Source organism: Chanos chanos, chromosome 7, assembly GCF_902362185.1.
Source record: "Chanos chanos chromosome 7, fChaCha1.1, whole genome shotgun sequence".
Lineage (NCBI taxonomy): Eukaryota > Metazoa > Chordata > Actinopteri > Gonorynchiformes > Chanidae > Chanos > Chanos chanos.
In genome coordinates this window covers 34062931-34090906 of record NC_044501.1, presented here as the reverse complement: position 1 = coordinate 34090906, position 27976 = coordinate 34062931, and the positions used below count along the sequence as shown (strand labels likewise).

The following is a 27976-nucleotide window of genomic DNA, read 5'->3' as shown; positions in this document are numbered from 1 at the left end:
CAAACAGCCAACACTATAACCATTTGGCGTACAAACAGTGTCTCCTTGGCATGTTCCCATATTCTGAGCAATAGACATCAAGATAGCAGAGAGATAGCACAGAGCTAAATAGATAGCAGAGAGGTGTCATGAACATCAGGGTAAAATCAAACAGCGTCCATACCGTCTACCACTACAAGACGGAATCACCGACCCTTCATGGGAAGGCCTGGAACTTAGGTGGAACTTAAGGGTCCAGAGTCGATTGACGCTTCCGTCATCCCTCAAAGAACTCACAGAAGCGCTTTCGTTCTGAAGAACCATTTAACATCTCTTTCAAACTTGTACAACGCCACACCGAGAGGGACTGAGGAGGCTTTAAAGTGGAAATATGGCACTACTCTTTATTATTTAACCACTGCATGTGTGATGTTTTCTTGCTCATTTAGTTGGGGTTTTTTGCACAATGCACAAGGAAGTAGAATTTCAAGTTAATCAGTGGGAGACTGATTGATTTCAAATTACCAGTTTAATAGTTTAAATAGGAAGCCAGGAATGTAATGTTTTCGTCAATTTAAATACACTTTCTCACGTTTTATTTACTTTACAATGAATAAACACAATCTGTCACGTAGACATTTCATGCTGTCATTTGTACTTTGCATACACCACGGACACGCGCGGTGGGGCTTTTTAAAATGATGACGAAAGAGTGCTACTGAAACCTATCTTAAATATTTCTGCTTCTCGACACGCCTTTCAGTTCTTACCTAAACCAATAAAAACGCAGTTTGGGAAAACTTATTGAGTGGCAGTTATGCAAACGAATTCCTTTCTCGAAATACTCGTCCCTCACAAATTTTGACCAATACACGTTGTCTATAGGTGGAGCTAGTGCAAAGACGCTTCCTTGTTCTCCGGCTGCGTGAGTGGCGGGTATCTACAGCTACTAATCGTTGTGGTGTTGTTGAAACGTCCAAGCTGAAAGAAATGATATGTAAGATTTTTTAAAAGAAAGCTTTAGTTACTACAGTTAGCATTTCGTTCTTCTGTGATATACGTCTGATTCATATAAAGCTGGAAGCTTTACGATGGGTCTGCTAACGATACTGAAGAAATTGAAGCAGAAGGAACGGGAGATGCGGCTCCTGATGCTGTATCCTTTGTAATTACACAGGCAGTGATGAAGCAGACTGCTTTGGTTTTGAATTTTAAATATGAAACCTGCTGTGTCACTGACTGATTTATGCATGTCCGCAAGTTAGAGTGTAAACCGGTGTTAAATTAGCGTTTCTTTCTCACCACCCCCGGCCCTCTTTCATTCTTCCTTCCTTAAGGCCTTGGTATAACTATTAGTCGTTAGCCTTATTCTGCTGTGTTTTTCGTTGTCATTGCTGATATTCCTTAACCAAGTCTTTAGTGGTCTAGACAATGCCGGCAAAACGACTATTCTAAAAAAGTTCAATGGGGAGGATGTAAGCACCATTTCTCCAACTCTGGGATTCAACATAAAAACGCTGGAGCACAGAGGGTAACGTCTTCTTTGCTAATATTTTCACACACATGAAGGCAAATGTATTCAGTACTACAACCTTCGTATTGCATTCTGTGGTTTCGTTGTATGTCACTGTTTACCAGGGTTCCAAACCATAAATGAACACGCATGTATTCGGCAAGTTCGTCAAACCGTTATAAATTTTACACTACACCCTCGAACGTTGATTCGGTTCACCGGTATACAGCACTCCTAGAGGCAGTAAGTCTCACGGCCACCAAGTGCCATGTAAAACATGAATATGAGCATCGACCCACCCAGTTCCAGTGCAGCCCAGGAATTTGGACAAAACGAGCGACCTCCATGAGTGAGTGTGGTTTGATCGGTGGTGACAGGTGTGCCAGTTCCAGTATTCGAGCTGAACATCCTCCTGCTCTTCTCATGCATAACTTTTCCATGAGTGGTTTCCTGCACTGGACCACCGCGAGGTTGTTCAACAAACCCTGGTCCCTGTTGGATCGTGCTGATGGCAGAGTCGGGATGTGATGTAGCCTTGAGTCCGCTGACCTGTCCTGCCTGGTGTCAGGGGTCTAGGCCTGTGATAGCAGCGTAATGTTGGGTGTTTTCCTAGCACGTTCGGCTGAGCAATGGTTGAACACCACACCGTAAATGACCACAAGTCACTGATCAGGTGCATCCGTTTATGGCTACGGTTAACCCTCCATCACATAGACTCTTCCATAACTACACAATACCACAGTAGTTACCACCAACTGACGTGCCACCACGAAACCAGTTTGTTCTCCAACCTGATACTACACAGCCGTACCCAGTAAAGTGACCACTGAGTGTATGTTCTAATATAGTATGCATCTTGAGTATTTTGGGGGCGGGAGGGTTTGGTTGTTGTTAGTAAGATGTCATGTCAGCTCTTCTGACTTTTTCCCTGCAGGTTTAAGTTAAACATCTGGGATGTGGGCGGTCAGAAGTCTTTGCGATCATACTGGAGGAATTACTTTGAGAGTACAGACGGACTGGTGTGGGTGGTGGACAGCGCAGACAGGCTACGACTGGAAGACTGCAGGAAAGAACTGAATGCTTTGTTACTGGAGGAGGTAAGATTCCAGACCAAACACAAACATTCAGTCTGCTGTGCTCGCCCGTGAACAGTATGCGTAAACACGAAGAATGTTCACCAGTCATTTCACGCTGTCCCTCTGAACGAGGACTGCAGTTTTACCACGATACGTTATTATTTCATTCATGACTGTGTGGTTTAGTTTATAACAATCCGTCTTTCCTATTGACAAGGAACATACAGATGAAATTTTATTCATCCAAATCATATGGCGTCATCTTTAAACGTTTCCTATTTCAGCGTCTCGCCGGAGCCACGCTTCTCGTCTTTGCCAACAAACAGGACCTGCCGGGCGCCCTGTCCAAAGAAGCCATAAGAGAGGTTCGTATGTCTCTGTCCTTCGCTATCTATCTGCACTTCTTCTCGTTTAAATGTTAAAGGCAGCTTAACCTTGTGAAGTGCTCGCTGAATCTTTCCCCCCACCCCCCCCCATTCACTTCACCTCAGGCTTTAGCTCTGGATGACATTAAGACTCATCACTGGTCCATTATCGGCTGCAGTGCCATCACGGGCGAGAACCTCCTCACGGGCGTGGACTGGCTGCTGGATGACATCGCCGCTCGGATCTTCACCGCCGACTGAGTCGACTCGGCACCTGCACGCGCAAAATCGCACGATTCCCTCGGACTTCCCATTAAGGTTACAGGCTGTGGGTGTAACTGAGTTGCTGTAGTTAGTTGGCTTGTGGTGATGTTTTGACACGTTTGAGAGAGGAGATGGGAAATCAGTGCTCAGTCATGTCTGAGGGGTTTCCCACCCTTTCCAGGCAACCTGCTGATTCACCAGGACAATCAAATGGTTGTCTTCACACGCACAGCGAACCAGCCACCAGAACACAATTTTTCCCTTTCTGCTGTGTAAGAACATTTACCATACGCTGTTGGCTAGACTTTCTGAAACATGATGCTCCCAATGTGGTAATGGAGTGTTTATACACCAGTGCCCTGGCAGCATGTTTATGCAGGTTTCATAGCGAATGAAATCATCCAGAGCTACGAAACTCTACCGAAGGCCTTTAATTTGCACTTTTTTTTTTAAAAAAACCCTCCCGTTGTGTCTCACCAACAGAAAAAAATAAATAAACCAATAAACCCAGAAATGTCAAGTCTTTCATGTACACGTCTCAAGCTAAGGTCATGTTTTTCTCCAGTCCATCCCAACCCAGAGTCAAAGATGCACCAAAAGAATTTCATCTCAATTTTTATTTACATTTTTTTTACACATCAAATATTGTGTGCAGACAAGCTCCTCTCAAACTGCATTGGGACTCTGGACGTTCAAGCGACCTGTGAAGAGACCAGAAACACTTCTGTAAGTCTGCATGTTAAAAGAAAAAACATTTAAATGGCATTGGGTATTAATAAAAAAAAAAAACCCTTCAACCCTTTCTTCTGTACTGTAATGAACATCCAGTTGTGGATCAGAGTTGTTACCAATCAGTCACTTTATATCAGACTGGGGCGGTAAGCATAGCTCATCACTTCACGCCATCCAAAACCCCTCCCAATGAAATTAATAACATACCTTAACAGCTGCCAAACTGATGATCACTCGCCCAATTCATCCGTCACTGGAAAAACCTGAAAAAACAATACCACGATAGTTTTCTATGAAATGGTAAGGATGGCAAACTATGTACAGGAAGGGTGTTTTCTGTAAATCAGAGAGGTACCGATCAGTCAGAGTACATCAGACTGGGGCGGTAAGCTAAAATCATCACTCCAACATGGCAGCCATTTTGTCAACCACAAGACAACCATTTTGTTTACTCACCTTGAATGGATGGTACCGTCACTGCCAGACCAAGGTTACTTGCTGAAACTCCCAAACTGGACCAGGTAAAAGGCCTGGAATAACAACAATAATTCTTGAGAAAAAAAGCAGCAAGGAGGACAAACCCAAATTCGTGATATTCAGAGGCAGTCAGGACATTACCAATCAGTCAGTTTAAAAATCAGACTGGGGCGGTAAACTTGAATCATCACACACAGAGCCACCAATGGGAAGAGGTTCGGAGAGAGAGGAGGAACACTAACCTCAGCATGCTCCCGGCATCACTGATCAGACCGCCCACGGTCGTGCCGCTGCAGAGAAACAGAAACAAGGGAGAGTCAGTACGAAACATCCAAGAACAAATCGACCGAGAGCTGGCGAGTTTAGCTGGAGTTCAGATTTAAATCCGTTGGTCCCATCAGACAGTTGGTAACCCCAACGAGTCATCCCCTTGTCGCCCAGGCAACGCCAGAGGGTTCACCTTTTCAGGATCTGGCGTCGACACTGGGCGTAAGACGTTTGCGAGCTTCATCACCAGGACCAATAGTTAGCAAGGGGGAAAAATGTGACTATTTCACAGCTGGTGAATTAACACTGCTCCAACAAATCCCCAAATCTCCACATTTGATTAGTGAGCAACAGCACAAACGACACAGGGATGGACGACTCCCTAACAGCTAGTGTTTAATCACTCACCTGTGCAGTTTCACCAGCTCCTAAGTACACAGGACAGACAGCGCCCCCTGCAGGGAGAAGACGGTAACAAATAAGGCATTGCCAAACACTCTCAGGAGCCAAGACATTTTATTTCTGCAGTCAGATCGTTATTTTTCTCAACAGGTGTTCAGACGAACGAGATTCCAAAACAAATCATCACGCGTCGCAGGGGAAAGCGCTAAGGAGATTATCACACGGTGCAAACCGCACTTACCGACTCAAGGAGCCAGAGTCCCAGGATCAAACACCAGCGGCATCTCTGTGCTAAACGGAGGAAAAGAATAACCACTCTTTAATCCCCTCACTAGACGAACAGAAACCTTAACAATAGGAACATGGGTCTCTCAGTTGTTCAGAACTTTTCACATGGGTTCAAAGTGAGCTAAGTATCTTCGTCATCGAGGCCAAACAGCAAATGCAGTAACAGAGGCATCTTAACTAGTTACCTTAGTCCAGAATCTTACTTCATCGCTGTACCAGTCAGAGTTGCCTAAAAACACAAAACATACATGACAGTGAATACATGGAGGGAAAGGGCAATAAAAGTCAGCCAACAAGGTTTTGGGGAACAAATTCTAAGAGAATATTGTTCACAAGCTGAAAAGGGTGGGGGGGGGGCTGTCTATGAATGCAAGGAGAAATACTGTGGGGTCAAAAGGCAGCCCCAGCCAAAAAACACAGGCTTAATAGTCATGCAAAAGTAATCTTGCACAACCACTGTGTCGAATCATACTTTGGTGACTTAAAGGTCACACGGCAAGATGCCATCCAACTAGAGGTTTGCGAGAATGACGCTGCCGCCACGCGTATATGCTCGTCAACCATGAATAATAAAGCCTGGGAATTACTGAGCAGGATTCAATTACCGTTATACAGCATCCATGATCCACTAAAACATCTGTAGTTTTCATGGGTTTATCAAACGTCCTCAGCCATCATCAGCCAAGCAAAAGGTACCTGGAGATAATCAGTGAACACTTAAAGTCAGTGGATCCATCCCACAAAGAATTTCATGTTCATATGATTTCAAGTAAGGCATCAGAGTTAAGATAAGCATCACAGAAGTCAGATATATGCTTGTCTATAGGTTAATCATCAACTGCCCAAGAATTATAGAAGACTGGCCATTGTGCTATTACTCACCTGTCAGACCAGAGTCCCTGTGCTCCAAGGTCACACAATAACTGTGAAAAGATGACTGATCAGCAACAAGTCTCCTATAAATCACACAGACGACAGTTTACTGAATTACTGCAGCGCAAAGCTGTCAATGCTACTCAGTTCAAACAATTCTTCAAAAAAAATTCGGTAAGAGAGAGTTCGGGAATCGTCATAGTAGCACTGAACTACAGGTATAGTTATGAATTGTACTTCATGCACGCGCACCTTATACTATCCTGACTAACAACCTACAACACACCAGACCACGTGCGTTCATTTACCTGTAAAAGTCCTGCACTTTCAATGAGGCAAGCATCTTGTGGCATGGATCGCTGCGAAAGAAGGAGAGACTGGTCAGTAAAATCTGCGAGTCACGTGTCCCCATGAGCTTACATCCATGCTCGCGGAAGCCTTTTCCGCAAATTTCAATGACAATATAAAACAGGTTGCAATTCCACCCTTAAATTCACGTCTCTCGTCAGATAAAATAGAGTGCAATCACAGATATTCAGTACAGGTCTGTGAAAAGTATCATCACTGAGAGACGGTGCGTCTATTGCGACGGCATTTACCAAGTATCTTAATAGCAACAATGTAGTCAAAACATTAAAAATACTATGTGTTGTACACATATAACTATCTTTAGCTAGTATTTATGCCATTACAATATAATAATGAGCACGAAACAAAGTCGGATGGCTTTAGATTTCAAATCTAACACTCTAACTAGGAAGACACTTCGGAGGACACTTTGACGCTAACTGTGCCGCATGAGAATATATATATCTGACAATATACTCTAATGTCAGTAATGCATACAGCAGCGCTTCAAGCTAGTAGAGCTTTGAGGGAACCTATGAAATATGAATGCTATTAGTGCACAAACTACCAATGACTAAAGATTTGCAATGCAATAAACATGTACGATACCCACCTCTTTCAGACAGCGTTGAAAATGGCCGAGGCTGAGGACTCAGCGCAATTTATTCAGCATTAACCCCGCCTACTCCTGACATTTCATAAATATTCATTATTATATAGTATTCTTGGACTAAACAGGAAAAAATAATCTAAATAATAAAAAAAGACTTCAGCTGTGAGGACAAAAAATAAAAATACATTTTAAAAAGAATTCATTTATCAAAGCGTAAGCGTTTCATAAACGTCACTTCCTGAGACCGTGAGGCTCTTCGGGGATCGCAGTAATTTTCTTTAGCCCATAGGTGGCGATAGTAACTTTCAGTCTTTTAAAGACACAACCGCACGGAAAATCGTTAGGGGCACACTATGAAAGGCCATCCCTGACAATATTGAGATTAACATTAAAACAATAAAATGAAAATTCAAAAATAGTTTTGCCGTATTTGATACCAGTCTGGGGAAAGATCCTGCCCAAATAAAAAATATTAAATAACTCCATTTACATTTAATATTTCACTACATCCGTGGGCGTCCACTGACAGATTGTAAAGTTTAAAAGATTCCATTTCCATTACATTGTCTTCATTATATCTGTATTTCATGGTCATAATTACAATGCAAAGCTAAACGAAAGCTCAGAAAAGGAATGTGCTGTATGTGTAGTCTGTTCTGTACTGACAGGGAATACCTCCCATACTGCACAACACTACAATCCATAAAATGCGATAAATGTATTGATCTGTAAATTATGTATTGATCTTTGAATTTGTAGTCTTAACATAAAAAAACTGCTTGGATTTTCACTGAGAGTATTGTATTTACAGTACCGAACATATGTTTGTTGATAAAAAATTAGTGTGATAAATTAGAAAACAAAGAGCAGATGCAATAATAAACAGAACCTTTAATTATTTTAAAAAATTACAGGATGTTGGGGTTTTTTTTTCTTTCAGTTTTTCAGTATATCAGCTGTCACTAAAGCTCGCATTCCATGTGAATAATACTATGCTACCCAATTCTCTTTGAAAAAAACAAACAAAAAAACCCCAATAATAATGAAATCAATTTTTTTTAAAAATCACATTAATCGAGGGGAAAAAAACCCATCCCAGAAAACACAAAATGAACATTTCCCACCACGACTGACACAACCTCACAGCACTTGGATTCAGCTTTCAGTGGTATGAACATCCAAAAGCATTTGTGACCATCTCAGCACTTTCTATTCCCATTAGTTCTTAACCCATGTGCCATTGTTCTCAGGGGGGAGGTGCTGAGACAGGGGTGAAGAAAGCTGCTTTACAGGGACACTGGCCGTAGTGAAGGCCTCCACCGCCTGTGCTCCCCTGTCATCTGCGTCGTTAAGAGTGGTATCTGTTATATCTCCGACAGCAGTGTCACTGGCAGGTACTGAAGTGACATAAACTGTTGTAGATCCTACGGTCACATAATCTAACACAGTCTGATTGTCAGTCAGTGGGTCTGAGGATGGAATGAAGCCTCCACTTGTATCCTCGTTGCGCTCTCCTTCTATGACATCATCATTCTGACAGTCAAAAGGAATCACAGGTGGATTTTCATTGGCCGACGCATTCTTCTCAGGGTACTCAGGGATTGAGATTATAACTTTAGTATTATCGTAATCTACAGTGGGGAGCTTCTCCAGACTGTCATTCTCGTGGTTGGACTTCCAACCATCCACCTGATTATAGCTGTCGACCAGCGGAGCCGCTGTGGTCGACAGATCTTTGCTGTACCCACCTGCTTCACTGGTTGTCTGAAAGAGAATCTGCTGAGTATACGGAATGACAGGGTCAGCAGTTGTGTCATCCTGAATAGCCAAAACGCTGTCCTCGGTCAAGACGGCCGGAGTGGTTTGCTCGATGGGAGACATTACAGAACTCAAGGAGACAACATTCCCCCGATCAGCTTCATCTCGACCACTGCCCTCAATAACATCCGCACTGTCAAGTCTGTCACCAGAGGCTAAGTAGGGAGTAAAAGACACGGGTTCGGTCTGACTGACGACATCTCCAGTAGATCTGTGATCAACGGAAATATTCGCAGGCTCTGAAACAGTATCGGCCAGCGTAGCACCTTCGACAGTAGCATCCTCATCCTCCTTTGCACCAGCCCATGTGGAGGATTCACTCGTTTCAAAGACGACGGGAAGGTCATTCGCTGAGTCGAATAAATAGGCCACCTGGTCGGCAAGAGCGGCCAAGACGGCGGTCAGGCTAGCACGTCCACTGTACTCCTCCTCGCTGATGTCAGTCTCACCGCTAAAGTCAGTGGAATCTGTTGAGCCAACGTCATTTTCAGCTGTTTCATTTGGCCTATTTATGGCTGAAGCATTACCAGCCATTACAAAGGCACCAGTGACACCTTCGTGACCAGCTGTCTTATCATCATCTTCTGTCAAATATTCCATGGCGTCATCATGGTTAATCGTTGAACCTGAAAGTGTGGCATCTGCGTGAGGGAAATGATGAACATCTTGAACCCTGATCTGGTTATTGGTCTCATTTGTAGTACAGTTACTTGTGTTGATAGGAGGAGTCAAAGTGGGGCTAATGACTTGGCCATGTTTTTCAGTGAGATTCACAGAAATGTCAGAGATTGAACTGAAAGTAGCATTTCCAGGGGGATGACTCTTTCCTTGTCCAGCATATGGAATGCCCTTTGTTAGGACAGGCAGTGGGGAACCTAGGCAGTAAGGCAACGAATTAAAATAATAATAATAATAATGATGATTAAAAAGAATAATAATAATCATAAAACGTCGTTACGGCTGGACTGCTGTAATTCAGAGATTTTCGTGGTAACCTCGAGAGAGGAAATTTATTTCGAATAATTAGCATAACTTCGACATTCATTCAGAGAGAAAACTCTCACGTTTACATAGACATATAGGTTACTTATTGCAAAAGTACTTCATTGTTTAAAGAAATAACTTATATTTGTCAACACCGATGGATCGTGATCAACCTAATATTCAGAGTTAACGATGCAGTAAACCGAGTACGTTTCGTAAACACAACTAGCGATGATATCCTAGGATATTTAATTTGATAGTCAGCTAATGATATCTTTCTGGACTGACAGGTTTTCTTATTACAAGAGGAGTTGCAGAATAAATGGCTATGTTTCATCTTTACCTGTGTTAATTTGTCCGATGAGGAAAAGGCAAAATAAAATGTGACCCATCGCTGCAGTTATAGCAAAACCTAATCACCTAATGAATATGAAATTAGCAATTTGTCGGCAACGCGTGGCAAGTTAGCAAAATTATAATACAAACATAAACATGGGAGATTGTTATTCTCAGCAACCAATCAGAACTATGCTTCTAGCATTTTTTTTTGTTCCCCGGTGACAGAGGCTCGCGAGCTCAATCAGCAGCGTTCCATGAACCTTTTGGTTGAATATTGTGTGGAGCTCATTTGCAAGCCGCCGCAAAGTATCTGCATAAATGTGAGACAGCAATTCCACGATTGAGAGAGACATAATACAATTAAGAAATATTTCAGAGAAGAGCAGCTCTATTTCAAAAACAAACAAATAAACAAACGAAAAAGTGTTTATTAAAGTTTTGATTACCAGCCTCGATAACAAAGACATGGCTATAAGTTAAACGTTTTTAAAAGTAATAATAATAACAATGTTTTCAAGACACAGTAAGATACATTTCAATAAAAAGACATATATAAATTTAACTCAGTTACAGACTACAAGGCATGACCTGAAAGAATACATTATTTCAGTTCTGTTAACTCAGCCTGTTCATCCAAGACTTCAAAGCTAACAGAGAAAGAAAACAACCCTCATATGGCACTGGTGTTTTTTGGGAAAGGTTTTTTTGTCCAACGAAGTAAGAGCTCCCAGAAATGTTTTCTGTTTAACGCAAGGCACTGCATACCCATGTCAACATGGTAAACTTTTTTGGACTTGTCCTCCAGTTTTGACAAAATACTGTCCAAGGTCTAAGACCTCTAGTCTACACAAAACTGTTCCCAGCTCACATTTCATAAGATTTGGAAAACATCCCAAAAACCCTCCACACATAGTGATTCAGTCAGCTTTTTCTTTTTTTTTTTTAGGGCATAGGCTGTACGCTTTACCCAAAAGGTAATAAAAAAAAAACCTTTGCCCTGTCAAACTCAGCACAATGCTGTAATAACCACAACTTACAAACACATCTCAGTCAAAAGTTAACATATCAAACTTTCTTTCAGGTTACATAATGTAAACCGTCCTACAACGAAAGTCAATGTTGAACTTCACAGTACATAGGAAATTTTAAAAAAAATGGTAAGCACTGGTATTTTCCCTTACTTGTAGATAACCCGTGTATATCTGAAGGTGCAATCATTCACCCTGAGTTTCACAGATTAGACTGACCTTCTGTGATTGGTCAACAACAAAGATTTACTTCAAGGGTAAATATGAGTCATTCATTTTGAATCTTTCCTTTAAATATAAAAATCAAAACTATGGCCCCTTGTTGAACAGGAACTGTACAGTCTGCTGTATTGATCTATTGGAATTCAGCCAACACTGCATTCCTATTCACCCCAGACTTGCTTGGTGATGATGATGATGATGATGATGATGATGATGATGAGGATGTGACAGGTGTGAGGGTCACGCTATGCAGGTTTGCGACGAAGGTCTCCCATCCTCTACGCAACGCTCTGTCCAGCGCCTGGAAGGAAAAATGAACGATTAATCTGATTGGACATAACACAGGCAAAAAAAAAAAAAAAAAATTCACAATGTCATGACAGACAGTAAAGATTGGTTATCTGAAAAACCTTACGTGACAACATTCTGGATGTGGCTGTGGTATTGGATGGAATGCAGATTGTAGGATGTTTGAGTTATTGACAGGAGGAGAAGAGGAATGTTAAAAGGTTTATTAAAGTGGGTTTGGCTGTTAGCTGGAATGCAGTCTGGGGAGGAACGCTGTTTTTCCCTCGAAAGAGAACCCTTTGGTCAAGGTTGCACCGTACGTACAAGCTGAGAGGGAAAGATAGTTGCTATCTCTTCATCGACCCCCCCCCCCGGTCCCCACACCTCGCCCCTCTCCTGTCCCCTCCATGTGTATACAACGCAAATAGAAAGACAGATAAAGAGACTAAGGGAAGGGTGTAAGGCCTTAGAAAGAACATAAGGCCCAGTGAAAAGAGGGTGGACAGAGAGATAGACAGAGAGAGAGAGAGAGAGAGAGAGATTGAGAGATTGAGAGATTGGAGTAGAAGAACACTGAAAAACACTTTACGTAACATTACAATTACAATGTATTGGGAGATGTCTATGAATCCTTAGCGTCTACCTGGAATGTCTTACTGTGCAGACTATCAGTATGTATCATAAGAATGTGGAGATATCCTGAGACGGACAGGGTGCTGGAGGGGATCATGCAGCTGTACGTGGGGCACTTTGAAGCGTGAGATTGTTTCCAGAAAAAGTCATGAGAGTACGTGACAATTAGGGAGGGATAAAACCAACAGGAAAAAAATTCAACTTCCTCAGCAAAAAGAGAATCTGCGTGATTTCAGCTGACAGAGTTGTTGTTCTAGTTCTCTTTTTTTTTTTCTCAGCAAGAGAATGGTTCCCCAACCCACAACCTCACAGGTTGATATATTTCATAGTTTTACAAATGATAACTTTCCTGTACTTATGAAAGTGGTGAGACATTCTGAAAACATTTTACAGAGGGTTGTTCTACAGACAGGCTGAGTACCTTTGATGCACGAAAGCAATAAACCATGATGTCATAACATTTAATGGAACTATAAACTTTGGAATGGGCAACCCCATGAAGTGCATATTAATAGAGTTGACTTTAGCTTCTTTATTAAAACGAACTTTGCCCTGTTGATGAGGTTTTCCATTTATGAATGGGTTATGTAATTGTGCTGAAGTTAAAAAGTAACCTTTGAATAGGACTACAGGGAAAAGCAAAAGTACAGCAAACATAGGAGGAATCTGTCCAAGGGCGACTGAAGTCCAGTGTGAAAACAGTCTCTTTTTTTGCATACCATTCCTGTGTGTTGTGTTTATTCTAAAGAATTACTTTAAAGCCAAGCTACTGAATTTCGAGATCTGAGGTAAGTCAGGTTAAAACAACTAAACACCCCTCCCAGATGTTGTTTTCTTTCTCCAATATTATTTTCATCTCGTTTGACGTATCAGCCTTACAAACTTAGTCAGGGTATAATCTTCTGATGAAAGTACCAGTGATTCATGTTAAAAAAACAAACAAAAAAAAAAACAGCTCACAGGAGTGGTGTTAAATGACCCGACTAAAGCTAGGATAATATTTTCTTCCACACATCTCCAAAACAAAACAAAACAACAAAAAAACTGAGTCTGTCAGTGAAGGTAATCAGGGTTATTTTAGGATAAAACATAATTGCCTATGATGTGGGATCTCGCATCTTGTCTCAGCTGACTAGGTTTGGCAGTGATGACATGCAATGTACCATAACTTGTTAGGTTGTTTTGGAACGTTTGTGGATTGGGTTTTTGGAACCCGTGCCCACATTCAAACCCCCGTCAGTGTCTCACCTTACGGTAGGTCTTCAACGTGCTTCTCTTTGCAACCTTCATGGTCTCCGTGTCGGTTTTGCCGTCCGCCGTCTTTTCGGTTTTCTTCTCCTCCAGCTCTTTTTCTCGCTCTCTCCTCTTTGAAATTAACACCCGGTCGTCTGCTTCCTCCATCACGGCAAAATGGACCACCATCGGCTCTGGCAGTTGGCTCTTTGGTTCCAGTTCACTGTGGGGGTCTGGTAATACCTCCACGACCACCTCTGCAGGCGTCTCGGTTGCCGGACTTTGGAGCTCCCTCTCGGGGGAAAGTTTGTCCGTTTTAGCCTTCCTGGTGCTTCTCCTGCTCCAGCGCCGGCTCAGGCGACTGGGTTTCCGCTTCAGCAGGGTGGTGGTCCCGTCGTCGTCCATCACGTTCTCACCGAAGTCCAAAGCTCCGTGTTCCTCTATCTCTTGCCAGTTTGAAACCGCTTGCTCTACGCTGTTCACCCTCAGCGTTTCTGACCCGTGTCCTGTCATCTCACCCTCTCTTCCCATCTCTGCCTCTGGTTCTGGTTCATCCAGACGCCCGTAGAAGCCGCCGGCCCGGTCCAGGAACGAGGGGGCTCTGGCAGCTTTGATCTTCTTCGAGCTCTTGCCTATAGTCATGATGTATCGGTTTTACGCGGTTTCTTCAAACCTAATGGAGGAACAACAGGTTAACTAGTCTTAAAATCAAACTTGCAATAAACGAAACTCCCCGAAAGACCGACTGCCCTGAATGTCTAATGGTAAAAAAGGATTTTTAAAAAAACAAATTACTTTAAGAGGAGGAAGAACCGTTCAGCCCCTGACGGCAAACATGTCTTGTGCTCTGTTTGAATGTGGGCTGAGGGCACATATCTCTCTTATCCCATCTGTGCACTGCTAGCTCTGTGACGTATTTGGAATGATACGGCTCAAAGTTCACTGCATGTGTCTTCGTGTTTGGGGACAGCATGTCTCCAGTGCTGTCAGATCATTCTTTAGTTTATGGCTGAGATAAGACAAACTCCAACCTCACTTTGACTTTGACTCTGACTGACCAAATTGGAATAGTAATCAGTGCCAACATGCATTGGTCTGACTTTCATATGTGAGTGTGTGTGTGTGTGTGTGTGTGTGTATATATATATATATTTTTTTTAAGTCAAATTAATGCACAAATATATAATAGTCAATATATTTATATATTTACATTTATATAAATGTTAGACTAATACATGTAAGCACTGACTGCTGTCATATATCATAACTATACAATTACATGTGTATGTATACATATATACATATAATTTTGTAAATGCATTTAGTCTTACTTTAAGCATTTTCATATTTACCTATCTTCAGGGAGTCTTTTTAATGAATAGCAGATATTTCTCAGTGTCTTCATAATTAATGTTTGAAGAATCAGAAAAATCAGTCTCCTGTACAGGTGTCATTACATATTAATGAGTCCAGTGATCGTGCGTCTCAGTGTTACATTAAACACAACGAGAAGGTGATGGCTGTGTTCGTTAATTTCATTATCATCAAATATTAATTGTACAATTAAAGCTTGTTAAATACAGCAAATACAAATACAGCAACATGTTGAATACACCAACATGTTTAAGTGAATCAAAACATTTCAAAGTTATCCTAGGATATTTTGAGCAGATATAGAAGACAAGAGCTCACTTACTTGATGTGTTCTCTCAGTGTGTCTCAGTGAATGTTTGAGCTTAATCCAACTGTTTTAAGTCCTAAGTTCAGAGAGAGAGAGAGAGAGACTAAGACACACACCCTTTTGTCATGGACCCTGCCTGAACCTGTCACCACTCACACAAAGTCACACACACACACACACTCTCTCTCTCTCTCTCTCTCTCTCTCTAAAAGTCTCCCTGCCACACACAGAGATAAGCTGACAACCAAAAAAATACCACAGCAACATACACAGATAGCACCAGAATGTGTGCGTTATACAAACATACATTAACCACTTCACTAATCTCATAATATACTGGCACAATACAAAGCAATCAAAAAAACTGACTTGAGATACAGTTTTGTTTAATAGCTCAGTCTACGAAACAGAAGAATCAGTGTTTGCGACGTCAGCACGTTCTGGGTGGGAGAGAATTTCTCCATTCACAAGTGCAAACACTGCTGTTAGAGTTTAAGCTTTTATGTTCTAAACGGTCAGAGAGCAGAAGGGGGAAAAATGAATGAGGTCATTGCAAAATTGTATCTGCTTGTGTGGAGATATTAGGTGTCTTACTTGGTAAAGACCAAGCAGGCGAGCGTCAGGTATATTTTAATGTGTGTGTGGTATGTGTCTGACATTTTGGGGGGCTGTTTCTGAGTCCTGTAAATCTATGGGGTTGTTCTCCTAACGTCGTTGGTTACCTAAATGTTTATTGTCTGTTGTTTTGTTTTTTTTACCCTTCAGGATTCTTCGTAGGATTTGTTTTCGTGTTAAAATGAGGTCGATGATTAGTCACAGCTCGTGTAAGCTACTGAGGCGACTGTTTTTACAGGTCTTCATGTCTGTACGTGTGTTTGTGTGTGTGGCTGTGTGTTTGTGAGGTAGAGTGGTCACAGTCATTAAGGGATGTGGTTTGTGACTCATCAGATGTAAGGGTGTGCTTTGTGCCCGTCCTTAAATCTCTTGTAGGCACAGATGTGATAACTCACCTGGCAATGTAATAACGGTGATCAACTGAAAGGTTGCGGTCTTTGCTCATCTTCCGAATACGGACCTGAGCTCCTCTCTCTCTCATAAGAGGCGGGCATTAGTCAGTGCGTATGTCAATCAAACGTGCTATAAAATCGCAGCTGAGACAGCAGATGTTCTAAGAGCGAACAAACGCAGAACATTTCGGAGCATGCGAGACTGAGTTTGAGATCATTATCCAAGCCCGCAGAATGGGCCGGTTCCTCTGAACTCCTGACACATCCCGCTTCACCACACCTCTCCGTTTAGAACTCTTCTTGTGAATTAGGTGTATAAGACAGTTTATAATACGGCTCCTCAGAATGCTGCAGAAAGCTCCACCAAACTAAAATGGCCATCCCAACGTTCGGAGGTCAGATATTTCTTGATAATGATCACTGAAAAAAAAAAATTTAATGACCGCTGCCACTGGTAACGGGTATTGTGCTTCTGATTCACGTCTTTCATATCATTCCGCAAGTAGTCCGTTCACCCATCATAACGGAAATTTATGGTAGATTTCGCATTACACACATTCAGTAGGGAAAACTGCTTGTAAATGTGGCACGTTGTCATATTTGGATTGAGATTAAGAGCTGTCATTTTAAAAATAATCCTCACCACTGTGAGTAAAGGATGACTTTGGCTGATTTAAGATGTGGTTTTACTACCTCATGGTTCAGAAATTGATTGATGTAACGCGCGCCAAAGACGGGTTAGGTCTGAGACATGCTTTATGCGTGGATTTATTGTTCTTTAAACAGAAATATCAGCTGTTAACTGTATCCTGTGTTCAAAATATGATCTGTAAGCCTGAGATAACGCTGTGGAAACGGTGACATGCAAACCGCGCTCCATCTCGTGCTCGCCCGCGCTCACTGCATATCGGTGAAAAGTAACAAAGCGAATCATAAAATTCAAAACCAGAGCGTGTTTATAAACCTGGACCTTATCTCCCTTTGTTTATTTTAAGGCAATACTTTGAGATAACAACTTTACCCACAGACAATGCACCTAACTCATGATGACCATAGAAAGTACCAGAAGAACACAGAAGGACATGACAAGAATTCTCACACAAAGAATTCACACACACTCATCCTGCATATTCATATTCATAACTATAGCACATACTCATACCCAGATGACCCAAGCTCTTTACAGAAATAAATATCTAAGTTAACCTCTTTTTTTTTTTAATATAATACAGTATTTACAATGTCAAGTTTCATGAAAAAGTATTTTACAGGTGCGGACAGGCTTTGGGACCGTAACGGGAATACATAAATAGCAGTTGTTTCATCGCAGACTCTTTAATGAGTAGGTTACAGCATTTGTTTATCCTGCACTCCTCCCCTTATCCCTCCATACCGACGCATCACTCACTCTCACCCCCCAGAGGGGTAGAGCCTGTAGGAACTCTGGGGAGTGTCTGTACAGGATTAGGTGACTAACACGGTTATAGTTTAACCGTGTCTTTGTTGAATCTCAGAAAGGCTCAGATGGTTCAGCGGGTAGTGTCTTAAAAGACGGCCGTGTTCTGTTTAGTCAAGTATAAAGTTTATGAAGCATGAAGAATTTGGAAAGAAACTCGAGTTCCTTTCTGCTTTGTTCGGCGTTTGGGACAGACTGGACGAGTCTCTGATGTGTGTCTTTGCATCTCTGTGTGTGTGTGTGTGATGTGGTTTTACACTTCCACAGCTGGATCTGAGCCCAGACCCTGTTTTTGCAGAGCTTCCTCCCTTTTCATCTTTGGCTTCTCGGTGCGAGTGTGCCACACCAACACCTTAATCCAAACAAACAAACAAACAAACCAACCGACAAATAAATAAATATGGTATATTTCGACAAATAAAGAGTAATGTCAGAAAACAGGTAATGGATACCAAAGTATACATTACAGATACAATAAAGGGAAAAATACAGTATGTATGCCAAGTATAATAAATGGAAAGCAGAGCCGTGCATTTACAGAAATAAGCCATCCCCAAACAGAATCTCATTTCCCTATTGCAGTCTGGCACCATAATGGCAAACACAAAAGCCAACCAATCACCGTCCAGAAGCTTCTCCAAACTGACCAATCAGACTCACCTTGGTGCACATGTCTGCTTTAGGCTCTAGCTCCTCCATAGTAACCAGGTTCTGCAAGAAGCTGCTCTCTAGGTAGCCCATCTGCGCCTCGCCGTCAAACCGCGCGTCTGGATTAGCCAGCACCAGGCGCAGGGAGACGGCAAAGCCTGCCATGTCGATGGGGAAAGGGCGGCTCGGGCGCCAGCCGGTGTGGAATCGGACCACCTTTCCCCCCTCCACCACCGGCCGCTCAAAACGCATCCCTCCCACTAAACCCACTGGCCACACAGACACACGCTGAGTGTACCTCATCTAAGAGACGGGGACACAAGAGGACCGGGGATGAGGAGACGCATAGTGAGCAATGGGGGGGGGGGGTGCATTTTATTTCACAAATAAAACAGACTGATATAAAGCACTACCATAACTCAGTTTCAGAGGGATAACAAGAAAGTGCAACTAAACGATGCTATCACATAGCCAGCAATCTCTTCACGAGATGATATCTTAGTCCTAGAGGGACTTGCAGATAGAATCGGAAAAATTTCTAAAATCATGCATGTACATGATCACCTCCTCAAAAAGCTGTAAGCTGTAGGTGTTGTCATCGTCGGCAAAATAAACCACGGCGTTCTCCACGGCCGGGCTCTTTTCCCCGGCGGCCACGCCCATTTCCCTGAGCCAGCGAAGCCCCTCGTTCCTCTGCTCTGCCCCCCGGGGTTTGAGCCAGCTGGGGTCCCCCTCCTGGAGCTTCTTGTCTTTAGGTGTTAGGATGTGGAGGTGGGTGTAGGTCAGACCAGAGGCTGCCAGGAAGTCCCTGACCAGAGACGTCGGGTGGGCTGAGTCTTCAACCAGCACCCAGTGGAGCTGAGGAACATGAAGGAACGTCTGAGCCAAACGAGTGAGCTCCGCTTTCTGCACTAACCTGGAGAGAGAGAAAGAGAAAGAGAGAGATGGAGAGAGAGAGAGCGAGAGAGACAGACAGACAGATAGGAATAGATATAGACAGAAACAGAGAGAGAGGGGGGGATAGAGAGAGAGCCAGAGAGACACACACAGACAGACAGATAGATAGATACATTGATAGATAGATAGAAACAGAGAGAGGGAGAGAATAGGAGAGAGGCCAAAACAGATCATGTCATTTCCTGGTAAAATGGCACATGACAAGCCTGACATACATTCACCACCCCAATTATCAGAAGTAAATGACATACATAACATGCAAAACACAAAACATCTACCTTCATACCTAGCATAAGTGGGTGTAACAACATAGATGGTGGGCAGATTGGACTTCTTGGGGGCTTTGGGGGCCATAGCCTTTTTCAGCTGTTCCTGTAACCTGTTCAGCTCCCCGTGCAAATGAGAGATGGTTTGGTCTTTGGGTCGGTCATGATCTGCACAGTCGCAGCGCCCACCTGAGAGACAGAAAGCCATAACCGGGATAAAGACGCACTGAGAGAACTGAGTTTAGGTGCATTTTTTTGTTTCCATGCGACAAACAGAAATAGTAAAAAAAAAAAAAAAAAAGTGAGAGAGTCAGTGATTTAGAGGTAAGGGGAACGTCCTTACTGCAGTGTTCCAGATTTGATTCCTGAACACAGCAGAAAAAAACTGGATCATGCACAGGAGAAGAGCTGTTTTAAGGTTCCCCAATCAGAGGTGGCTGCAGTTACACCATTACCAACGTTATTACACCCCAAGCACGCTCCAGAGAGGGAAGATCCGTTATTTGCTTCGGATAAGAGCGTCAACATCAAAATGCTCAAATGTAACTATAGTGAGATCATTTTTTTTGCAATGAATCACAAATGTATATATGTCTAACAGATCACCTTTAAAACAGACCCTTCACGAGCACAGAACGAACAAATGATTTGTTCAACTCCACATCGTAAATGTTATATCGAGAAAGACCCGTAGAGACATATGCCCGCCAGCATACCTAGCTGCATCAGTGCATAGACGAGACCTATTAGTGAAACCATAAAATACATGACGAACACCGTCTTCAGCTTCAACTTCATCCTCATTGTGACCTACCAGCAAACAGGAAAAATCAAAAGACGAAATTACTTCTCAAAGAACATGAGTATCGTACATCTCTGAACTGTACATATACGTCTCGCTACTGCAGAAAGTCAGTGACGCTAGAAATGTTGTAAGAGTTTCATAAACATAGACATGAACCATGTATAAACATTGTTTTCGGTCGACTAATGTATACAAGGCAGCGTCAAATGAATAGCTAGTCCAGTACACGAACGATTTGACCAGTAACATAGCGCCAGCTAAGCCACTTCTGCTGCATTTTCCTTTTTACTTACCACAAAACTAAATACAATCAAAGAGAAAGGTATGAAGAACCTCCTGAATTCTTTGCAGTCATGTTTTCTTGAGGGAGGCAGAGCACACACGACCTACATGACAACGTAGAACACTACACCATTCATTGACAAGGCACGTACTGTATTTACCACCACCAACTTCCGGCTTCATGTACGGCTAAGAATTCGATCCTCGTTCACAAGTCATAACGATATGGTTCCGAGCTCTTTTATCAGATTCAAGTTTAATGTATTGTGCAAATGATAAGTCTAAAACCTTAAAAATTCGCTGAACTGAAGAGGAAACGCTTCGTAAAATAAGAGACCGAGGCAAGCAGAAAACAAAAAACTTGTAAGTCAAACAAGTTTTTTTTATTTTTGTAGCATACAAATAGAACACTGACAAAGCTGAACTGATCGCTTTCCCTTTATCAACATCAAAGCACGAGACGCATGTTACTAATTTCTCAAACATCTTGTGACTTTTTAAAGTTTTGAATGTCATTGTTCAAGACAAATAGTGAAGGCAAAGTAAAATGGACGAGGCAAACAGATTATATATATTTATATATATATAGTATATAAAAATGAAGATACACATGAATTACATAATTAAAACGTGTTCATAAAAAAACAAAAAAAACAAACGGAAAATGAAAAGTTCTGTTCTACACTAATCGTCCATCTTAGCTCAGACAGATCAACCTCCTTCACCAGTTAAACTGAGAAAACTAAACCTAACCTTGATCCATCAGTCCCCTGGCATTTCTGTTACAAAACATTTGTTATAGGTTTGACTTTGTTTAATGACCTGAGACGGACTATTTTTTTTTTCAGTAATATAGTTATAAGAAGACAGAACAAGCCGTCGTATTGAGTTACTTAAAGTAACACAAGTACTCAAGCAACCCGGTTTTTTTGTATTTGTTAAAAGATGCATTCGTTTACCCTGAAAGAGCTGTACATAGAAAAAAAAAATGACAAAAATACCCAGAGAGAGAGAGAGAGTGAGTGAGAATCAGAGAGAGAGAGAGAGAGAGAGAGAGAGAGAGAGAGAGAGAGAATCAGAGAGAGAGAGAGGGGGGGGGGTGCATTCAGTCACTGTAATGGTAAACAGAGCTGGGATGAATGGTGTTGCAGAATGTCTAAAGTGCAGCCCAAGTGTTTTTTGTGTGTGTGTGTTGGCTTGTTTGTTTGATATTATACAGGACTGGATGAACAAACATACAGTAGAAACTCACCAAAATGGATTCCTGAGGTCAGCAGGAGAATTTATTTAATTGAACCGCAGGAGTGGGTATTTTTGTCATTTGCGTCTCACGTGAGGATGAAACACTATAAGGTTGTGACGCACAAAAGAAAAAAAAAATAGTTTCAAACATTAAAACCCAAAAGCAAGCGCTGCTAGGATTGAATGTGACAGTGGTTGCACTGGGGGGGGGGGCAAATTCTATGTGAGCTCAATGTAATGGAGATCTGAAAGGCATCGGGGAAGGGGAAAGGTGGCATCTCTCTTGATTGTGACGTGAAGACAAGCAGCTTGTCTTTTTCTTTTTTTTTTTTTCTTCTTCATCTTCTTCTTTTCGTAATGGAGGGGGAAGGCCTGTCATTAATGGCAGCACCCACCGCAGTGGCTGCCCCCGTGGGCGTGGCCCGAGGCCTCGCCGTATTTTGTCCGCCTGCTCAGAATCTCGTAGGAACAGTCGTCGCCACAGCAACCAGACATACTGGGCGAGGTTTCGTCAATCTCAAATCTGACAGAAAGAGAGAGAGAGAGAGAGAGAGAGGGTTTGGACTGAACGCGACAGGCAACCGACACAGCTGGCATTTTATCCTGTAAATCTAGAACTGAAAGACACAGTGTGACTGAGGGCAATAAAAACAAACAAAACAAAACAAAAACATCAAAACAACAACAAAAACAGTAATAAACGTAAACTTACTGTAAGGCCTCCCTGAAGAACTGGTACGCCCCATGATTGTGTTTGAAGACTGTCAACATGACCTTTTTCATTTGTGTGCTAATATGAGAGAGAGAGAGAGAGAGAGAGAGAGAGAGAATGGCTTTTTATAAATATATTTGGGCAGGTCCCTGTGAAATCCAATCTAAGCGTTTTGCATGTGTTTCTGAGGCGTATTGACCAAGACTGTGTGACCCAGACCCAGAGAAAGTGAACTGGATGATGGACTACCTGTTTGCAATGAGCTGCAGGATTTGGATAAGGAATTTCCCGAGCCCTTTCCTCCGAAATTTACTCTCCAACTGGACTTCGTAACTGAGGACGCAACATAACAAAATAATACCTCCAAACACCAAACCACAAAAACCAATGTCATCTCGGTACTGGTCGTAACTCTTAAAATGACTGGGCAAATCATAAACAAAACAAAGAGCTAGCGCGTTCGCCAAGACCTGTTTCCACGTTAAGATCATACAAACTGAGGCAGCATTGCACTGCAAAGACCAGAAGATTCTAGATCTTTCTGTAACTGTGGTTCAGACAGTTCAAAATTCACTTACAGGTCAAAAGGTCAGAAGAAAGAAAAGGAAAAAAAAAAAAAAAAAAAAAAAAAAAAAGGAAAAGTTATCAAGCTCACCAGTATAAGACCTCGTCTCCGCACTCCACGTCAAATCGGAAATGACAGAACGCCACGGGGGTGGAGTCGGCGTCCCGGGCCACGAGGTACCACGCCCTCTCGTCCTGCATCTCCTCCTTTTTCTCCCTGTCCTTCCAGCCCCACTCGCTCTGTTCGTATCTACGGAGAGGAAACGCGTTGGGGGGGGTGGGGGGTGGGGGCGTCCGTGAATATGAGCCGCGTGCTCAGGACAACAGTTTGAGTCACTATTTGCACCCTTGTATTTTTTTTTTTGGGTCCACTCTGTACTTTCAATACCTACAAGGTCTGCATGTTGGTCCTGGTCAGTTCGTAAGCCCACTCCACTGTGTCCGGGCTGAGAGTAGATACCCGTTTACACTCGATTTGTAGGTTCAACCTAGAATCGGATAAAAAAAAAAAAAAAAAGAACAAGACAGGAATGGCATTCACTCCATGAAGTGCAGACAAAACGGCTTCATTTATACAGGGGTACTCAGACCGAAAATACAAAAAAAAAAAAACAAATCGACCCAACCAAAACAGTTCAGCTAAATCTCATTCAATTAAAAACAAGCCAATGATGTACATAGCTAAACAGAATCTGCAGACACACCGTCTTCATGAAACGCGGTCAGTCTGCCTTCATAGGTTCTCTGTCTCGTTTCAAAGAGGAGACAAGTCTTAAAAACTAAATATATTTTAAGCAGAACTTCTCACATACTGTAACGGTTTATTGCTTTTGTGTACATGCCTTCGTGGAACAGATTTTTAATTGGAATGACAGGGCTCACTAGCATTTGGATTCTTTGTACCAAGTCACGAGAGCTTTTGTTTACAAGGTGCGACTGAATAGGACTCTAAGCAGACTCTAAGCAGGCTTAGACTCTAAACTAGGAGGACCTCACATACTCTTGACTACGACGGCTTTACGAAAACAGCTCGACGTGTTCTTACAGGCATGAAAGAAAAGAGGAAATGACTGTTCTGATGCATCTCAAAAGAACTTTAAGTTATCTCTAAAGTGACACTGGTCCAGTTTTGCCCTTCGAGTAGAAAACAAAAACTCTTCTTACCCATTTCTGTCATATTTGGTGAACACGGGGAATGTAGACAGTGGATCGTCAAGCTGAGGAAGAACCATCAAAAGGCAAATGACATTACAATGCTTTCTCCAGGGCGTAGCACAGTACAGTATAGCATATAGTCTACTCCTACCCAGCCCAGATGGGCTAAGTTGTTGAGAACATGTGTTGAATCAGAAGTTTCTTTTTGAGGCTGATGTTTACATAAATTTGCATGTAAAGTCACACTCCATTTAAAATCCCACGAGATAGGTATTAGGAGCCCATTTGCTTACGTTCATATTCTGTCACACTGGTCTACGACGACTTCCCTCTGCAGAGAAGTCCCTTTTCTGTAGGATCCTGGAGGTTTCTACAGCTATCGTAATTGACTTGGTGTCTTGCTGAGTTGCTCCAAATGCTAGCGACACATTCAACTCCTGAGGCTAAGCTACGCAAATTTTACTCTCTGCCTCACTCTGTGAAGAGATTAGAGACAGAGAAAATCAACCATCAGCTGTCTAACCTTATTGGCTGCGTCCACCTTGGCACACACAGCATCCATGGCTGCCCTTTCCTCCAGCCTTCTCTGTTTCTTCTCCTTCGCTCTGTTTGATTTTCTCTGCAGGGAACAGAAACAGATGGTCACACATCAAGTATGACAATCTACAAAGTCAAAACGACGCTACAGTATAACTGGAGTTCAACAAGTGTTACTCTCCCGTTGCAGAAATGCACGATGAAATTTCCTGGGTTTTTTTTTTTCCTGACGTCACGCAGCTGTGTGTTTATTATTATTATTTTGATATGCTTTCATGCACTTGGAAACTTGCATGTGTGACCTCGTTTTTGTCGCCTAAAATCAATAAAGAACTGAGTGGGAACACCACCGCCACAAAGGACAGCAATGCTTAAGTGTGATACAGACGACAAAGATTAAGACTTGGTGTCAACCTTCGCGGTGTCCCTTAGAGGGTGGATGAGTCTGGGATAGAGGGCATGGTGTTATTTTAGGGTCTAAGCGGTGGACGAGATTATCGCTGAAAAATACTCTAAACACGAACAAAAACCGTTATTGTTCAACTAGCTACTCTGAAATGTTGCTCGAGGTCGCGAGCAGGAAGCACTGATACCCAAGAACTGCTGAAGCACGTGGAAGTAATGAAGGAAATAACGGGCGACTTGGTTAGCTAACTTTGGCCTCGTATAATTTACTTGAAAATAAAACAACCGTAATAGGTAACATAGGGGTTACTAACGGGGACGTTTGTGGTGTCAAATTAAACCAGATTCCCCATGCAGATGTGATCTGCTTTCTTAGTGCATAGCTGTGGCGATAAAAGAACGCATCGAAACAGACAAGTTTTGTCATTACATCTCCATCGCAGTTTGGTACCTTTGATTTAATTTCGAATGCAGCATTACTCAAGTTAACTCACAGCGTCTCCTACTGTAATGTATTCACTTAATTGTAGTGCATTAAGACTCTAAAAGAGTGAATATCTTGCCTGTTCTTTAACAGCTACGTAATATATCTATTAAAACGTGAAAAGGGTAGACTGACAAACGCCAATCACAACTAAAACTGTGTAGAAGGGGAAAAAAAATAATTGCGACTACACGCATGACTTAAGATTCGATGGGGAAAAAGCGAAATGGACGCACTCTCAAGTAAAATATGTGTTTGTTAGCAAGCTACTTAGCATACATGCTACTTTCCTCCTCTTTCACCTCCCTTCGAAATTCATGAGCTCCATCACACCGACTTACTTTGAAGGAATCATGATTTGGTGCATATGCTCTTTGTTCACACTGCTGCATGCATTCATCAGAAGTCAATGCTAGTTACATCAAACAGACGGACACACATACAGACTCACCCCCATATTTCCAGTTTTTAAACGGTCACCTTGAGGTTACTAATAGGTTAGATATCTTAGGAAGTTGGCTTGCCGGAGATGGATCTTTGATAGCCAGATAGCTAGTGAAAGGGACTTGTTGTGCACTGATTAATATGCTAGCTAGCTAACTTAGCAAACAAGCTAAGCCAGTTAGCGACCAATCTCATAAAACTATCGTCAGCTATCGTGACTGAAACTGGTCAAAACACAATAAACTGTCGAATTCAAATATCCAGTTTGCTACAGTTTAGCGCGATTAAATCGTTTTTTTTCCCGCCAGATTGGCGCCAAGCCGTAGGACGAAAATTACGTCTCTGGGCTCTGCTCCCTCTTTCCTTTCTCTCTCTCTCCCCTATCTTGTTCCTTTCCTCCCTCCCTCTCACTCACATTCAAATCTACCCTGCCTGGTTCACAACATCACGGATGGATACCGTTTCAACCGAGACTTAGGGAAATGACGACACGTACATGAGGTCAAGCAACCTGCCAGCGCTTCCTCTTATTTCAATTTTATACGATCTACAAATGCTTCAGAGAATTCCTCAAATGCATCTTGAGAATTCATTTTGACTCACTGACTGATTCAGTTAGTGACAAGTAGTCCGTCAGGTCATGGGCATTTTACGTAATAAATTCTTCTTCATTCCACACTCCACATAGTGTGTTTCGAAGTTTTCAGTGTTACATACACATTTGAGCTCAAACCGCTTTCTGCATGTTTACTATCATAATGTGAGCCACCCGAAGAACATTTTTATTAGTGGGGGTTTTATTAGTGTAAGGCACACTGGAGTTAGCAGGGGAGCAACTTTCTTAAACCTGATAACTGATGCACCACCTGAAGTACCCAAGTCATCATCCTTGGCCCTCCACATTTTTAGCTAAACCTGTCTGACAACTGCATGAATGACTCATACTTGAATGTATGCTCCGCTTTGCATATGGTTGAATCATAGAGACGTTTCCCTTTTTACACGCCATATGGATGGATTTATGCCCGTTATTTGGAATAAAGGTTGAGATGTGTCACAGATTTGTAGCAATTATCATTTGTTCAAACTACAAAGAGTTTTAATAAATTCTTAGAGGGAAATTCTTGATGACACCGAATGTGAACACTTAAACAACAGTGAGTTACCGGTGGTTACTGTCTGTTCAATGCTGGTGAAAATATTCATTGTATTAGGATGAGTTTTGAGAGTTACTGTGATTTGCCTTCCAGATGCCTCGACTGCCATTCAATCGATTAACATGCAGTGAATTCATACTCTAAGCTTTCCTCGCATTCTTCATTTTGCACCACTTGCATTGTTGGGGTTAGAATGTAATTGATATCCCTGTTCCACGCAGTCCCTTGTAGTAGAGTCTGCAAATTCCACTTGTGAGAACTAGGACGCAACGATGCACTTTACCGAACTAATACAAAAATCTTTTGGATTATTTGTGTCTGCGGATGACTGCACCAGAGTATGCGGTAAATGGATCTTTATGGACTTATACCGTTATCCTGAAACCATAGATCATGTGCTCCATACTCCATGTGCATCCTCTTTACTAGTCG

The 27976-nt window shown here is 42.2% G+C and overlaps 4 protein-coding genes, 1 long non-coding RNA gene and 6 other non-coding genes across 15 annotated transcripts; 1 reads left to right on the top strand and 10 right to left on the bottom strand.

Moving 5' to 3' along the window:
• The first annotated feature begins 939 nt into the window (after positions 1-939).
• On the top strand, positions 940-3629 carry arl2 (ADP-ribosylation factor-like 2). Of its 2 annotated transcripts, XM_030780040.1 has the most exons (5): positions 940-1135; positions 1400-1510; positions 2427-2589; positions 2853-2933; positions 3060-3629. In XM_030780040.1, exons 1-5 carry the CDS (start codon positions 1071-1073, stop codon positions 3192-3194), a joined length of 555 nt encoding a protein of 184 aa, XP_030635900.1. In that variant the 5' UTR covers positions 940-1070; the 3' UTR covers positions 3195-3629. The 2 variants fall into 2 exon arrangements, with proteins under 2 accessions (XP_030635900.1, XP_030635901.1); XM_030780041.1 differs by lacking the exon at positions 2853-2933.
• A 176-nt stretch (positions 3630-3805) lies between these two features.
• Positions 3806-7219, bottom strand: LOC115816885 (uncharacterized). 3 transcript variants are annotated; one of them, XR_004025415.1, is made up of 11 exons: positions 7198-7219; positions 6545-6595; positions 6246-6319; positions 5969-6059; positions 5549-5592; positions 5317-5366; positions 5082-5128; positions 4649-4696; positions 4386-4459; positions 4137-4192; positions 3806-3898 (listed from the first exon to the last, which is right to left on the bottom strand). It is a non-coding gene; the product is annotated as an uncharacterized LOC115816885 (long non-coding RNA). The 3 variants fall into 3 exon arrangements; XR_004025416.1 differs by having other exon boundaries at positions 6246-6286; positions 7198-7214; XR_004025417.1 differs by lacking the exons at positions 3806-3898; positions 4137-4192 and adding an exon at positions 4199-4265.
• On the bottom strand, positions 4027-4099 carry LOC115817682 (small nucleolar RNA SNORD31). Its single transcript, XR_004025475.1, has one exon. It is a non-coding gene; the product is annotated as a small nucleolar RNA SNORD31 (small nucleolar RNA).
• LOC115817683 (small nucleolar RNA SNORD31) lies at positions 4267-4338 on the bottom strand. The gene has a single exon (XR_004025476.1). It is a non-coding gene; the product is annotated as a small nucleolar RNA SNORD31 (small nucleolar RNA).
• LOC115817684 (small nucleolar RNA SNORD31) lies at positions 4530-4603 on the bottom strand. Its single transcript, XR_004025477.1, has one exon. It is a non-coding gene; the product is annotated as a small nucleolar RNA SNORD31 (small nucleolar RNA).
• LOC115817685 (small nucleolar RNA SNORD22) lies at positions 4799-4925 on the bottom strand. Its single transcript, XR_004025478.1, has one exon. It is a non-coding gene; the product is annotated as a small nucleolar RNA SNORD22 (small nucleolar RNA).
• LOC115817681 (small nucleolar RNA SNORD30) lies at positions 5197-5266 on the bottom strand. The gene has a single exon (XR_004025474.1). It is a non-coding gene; the product is annotated as a small nucleolar RNA SNORD30 (small nucleolar RNA).
• LOC115817680 (small nucleolar RNA SNORD29) lies at positions 5442-5506 on the bottom strand. The gene has a single exon (XR_004025473.1). It is a non-coding gene; the product is annotated as a small nucleolar RNA SNORD29 (small nucleolar RNA).
• Positions 7220-10746: 3527 nt separating the features above from the next.
• On the bottom strand, positions 10747-14609 carry sb:cb1058 (uncharacterized). 2 transcript variants are annotated; one of them, XM_030778852.1, is made up of 3 exons: positions 14538-14608; positions 13758-14415; positions 10747-11889 (listed from the first exon to the last, which is right to left on the bottom strand). In XM_030778852.1, exons 2-3 carry the CDS (start codon positions 14382-14384, stop codon positions 11722-11724), a joined length of 795 nt encoding a protein of 264 aa, XP_030634712.1. In that variant the 5' UTR covers positions 14385-14415; positions 14538-14608; the 3' UTR covers positions 10747-11721. The 2 variants fall into 2 exon arrangements, with proteins under 2 accessions (XP_030634712.1, XP_030634711.1); XM_030778851.1 differs by having other exon boundaries at positions 13758-14609.
• Positions 14610-18139: 3530 nt separating this feature from the next.
• On the bottom strand, positions 18140-20940 carry b3gat3 (beta-1,3-glucuronyltransferase 3 (glucuronosyltransferase I)). Its single transcript, XM_030780216.1, has 6 exons — positions 20856-20940; positions 20474-20567; positions 19778-19946; positions 19099-19450; positions 18547-18837; positions 18140-18238 (listed from the first exon to the last, which is right to left on the bottom strand). Exons 2-6 carry the CDS (start codon positions 20559-20561, stop codon positions 18140-18142), a joined length of 999 nt encoding a protein of 332 aa, XP_030636076.1. The 5' UTR covers positions 20562-20567; positions 20856-20940.
• Positions 20941-22307: 1367 nt separating this feature from the next.
• On the bottom strand, positions 22308-26748 carry naa40 (N-alpha-acetyltransferase 40, NatD catalytic subunit). The gene is made up of 8 exons (XM_030780667.1): positions 26395-26748; positions 25041-25136; positions 24527-24579; positions 23755-23850; positions 23454-23612; positions 23048-23131; positions 22799-22876; positions 22308-22609 (listed from the first exon to the last, which is right to left on the bottom strand). The coding sequence occupies exons 1-8, from the start codon at positions 26398-26400 to the stop codon at positions 22465-22467; spliced, it is 717 nt and encodes a 238-aa protein (XP_030636527.1). The 5' UTR covers positions 26401-26748; the 3' UTR covers positions 22308-22464.
• Between the last annotated feature and the right edge of the window lie 1228 nt (positions 26749-27976).

Bases quoted from the DNA above. Each gene is read 5' to 3' on its own strand.
- b3gat3 (XM_030780216.1), bottom strand. From the start codon at position 20,561: ATGAGGATGAAGTTGAAGCTGAAGACGGTGTTCGTCATGTATTTTATG. The intron at 19,451-19,777 runs GTATGAAGGTAG...CTCTCTCTCCAG, and splicing joins GTTACACCCACTTATGCTAG to GTTAGTGCAGAAAGCGGAGC. The intron at 18,838-19,098 runs GTGATCATGTAC...CCCGTCTCTTAG, and splicing joins GCTTACAGCTTTTTGAGGAG to ATGAGGTACACTCAGCGTGT.
- arl2 (XM_030780040.1), top strand. From the start codon at position 1,071: ATGGGTCTGCTAACGATACTGAAGAAATTGAAGCAGAAGGAACGGGAG. The intron at 1,136-1,399 runs GTATCCTTTGTA...CCAAGTCTTTAG, and splicing joins GAGATGCGGCTCCTGATGCT to TGGTCTAGACAATGCCGGCA. The intron at 2,590-2,852 runs GTAAGATTCCAG...TTCCTATTTCAG, and splicing joins ATGCTTTGTTACTGGAGGAG to CGTCTCGCCGGAGCCACGCT.
- naa40 (XM_030780667.1), bottom strand. The intron at 22,877-23,047 runs GTAGTCCATCAT...CTCTCATATTAG, and splicing joins CTGCAGCTCATTGCAAACAG to CACACAAATGAAAAAGGTCA. The intron at 22,610-22,798 runs GTAAGTTTACGT...TCTTTCTGTCAG, and splicing joins TTCTTCAGGGAGGCCTTACA to ATTTGAGATTGACGAAACCT.
- sb:cb1058 (XM_030778851.1), bottom strand. From the start codon at position 14,384: ATGACTATAGGCAAGAGCTCGAAGAAGATCAAAGCTGCCAGAGCCCCC. The intron at 11,890-13,757 runs GTGAGACACTGA...TTTTCCTTCCAG, and splicing joins CGTTGAAGACCTACCGTAAG to GCGCTGGACAGAGCGTTGCG.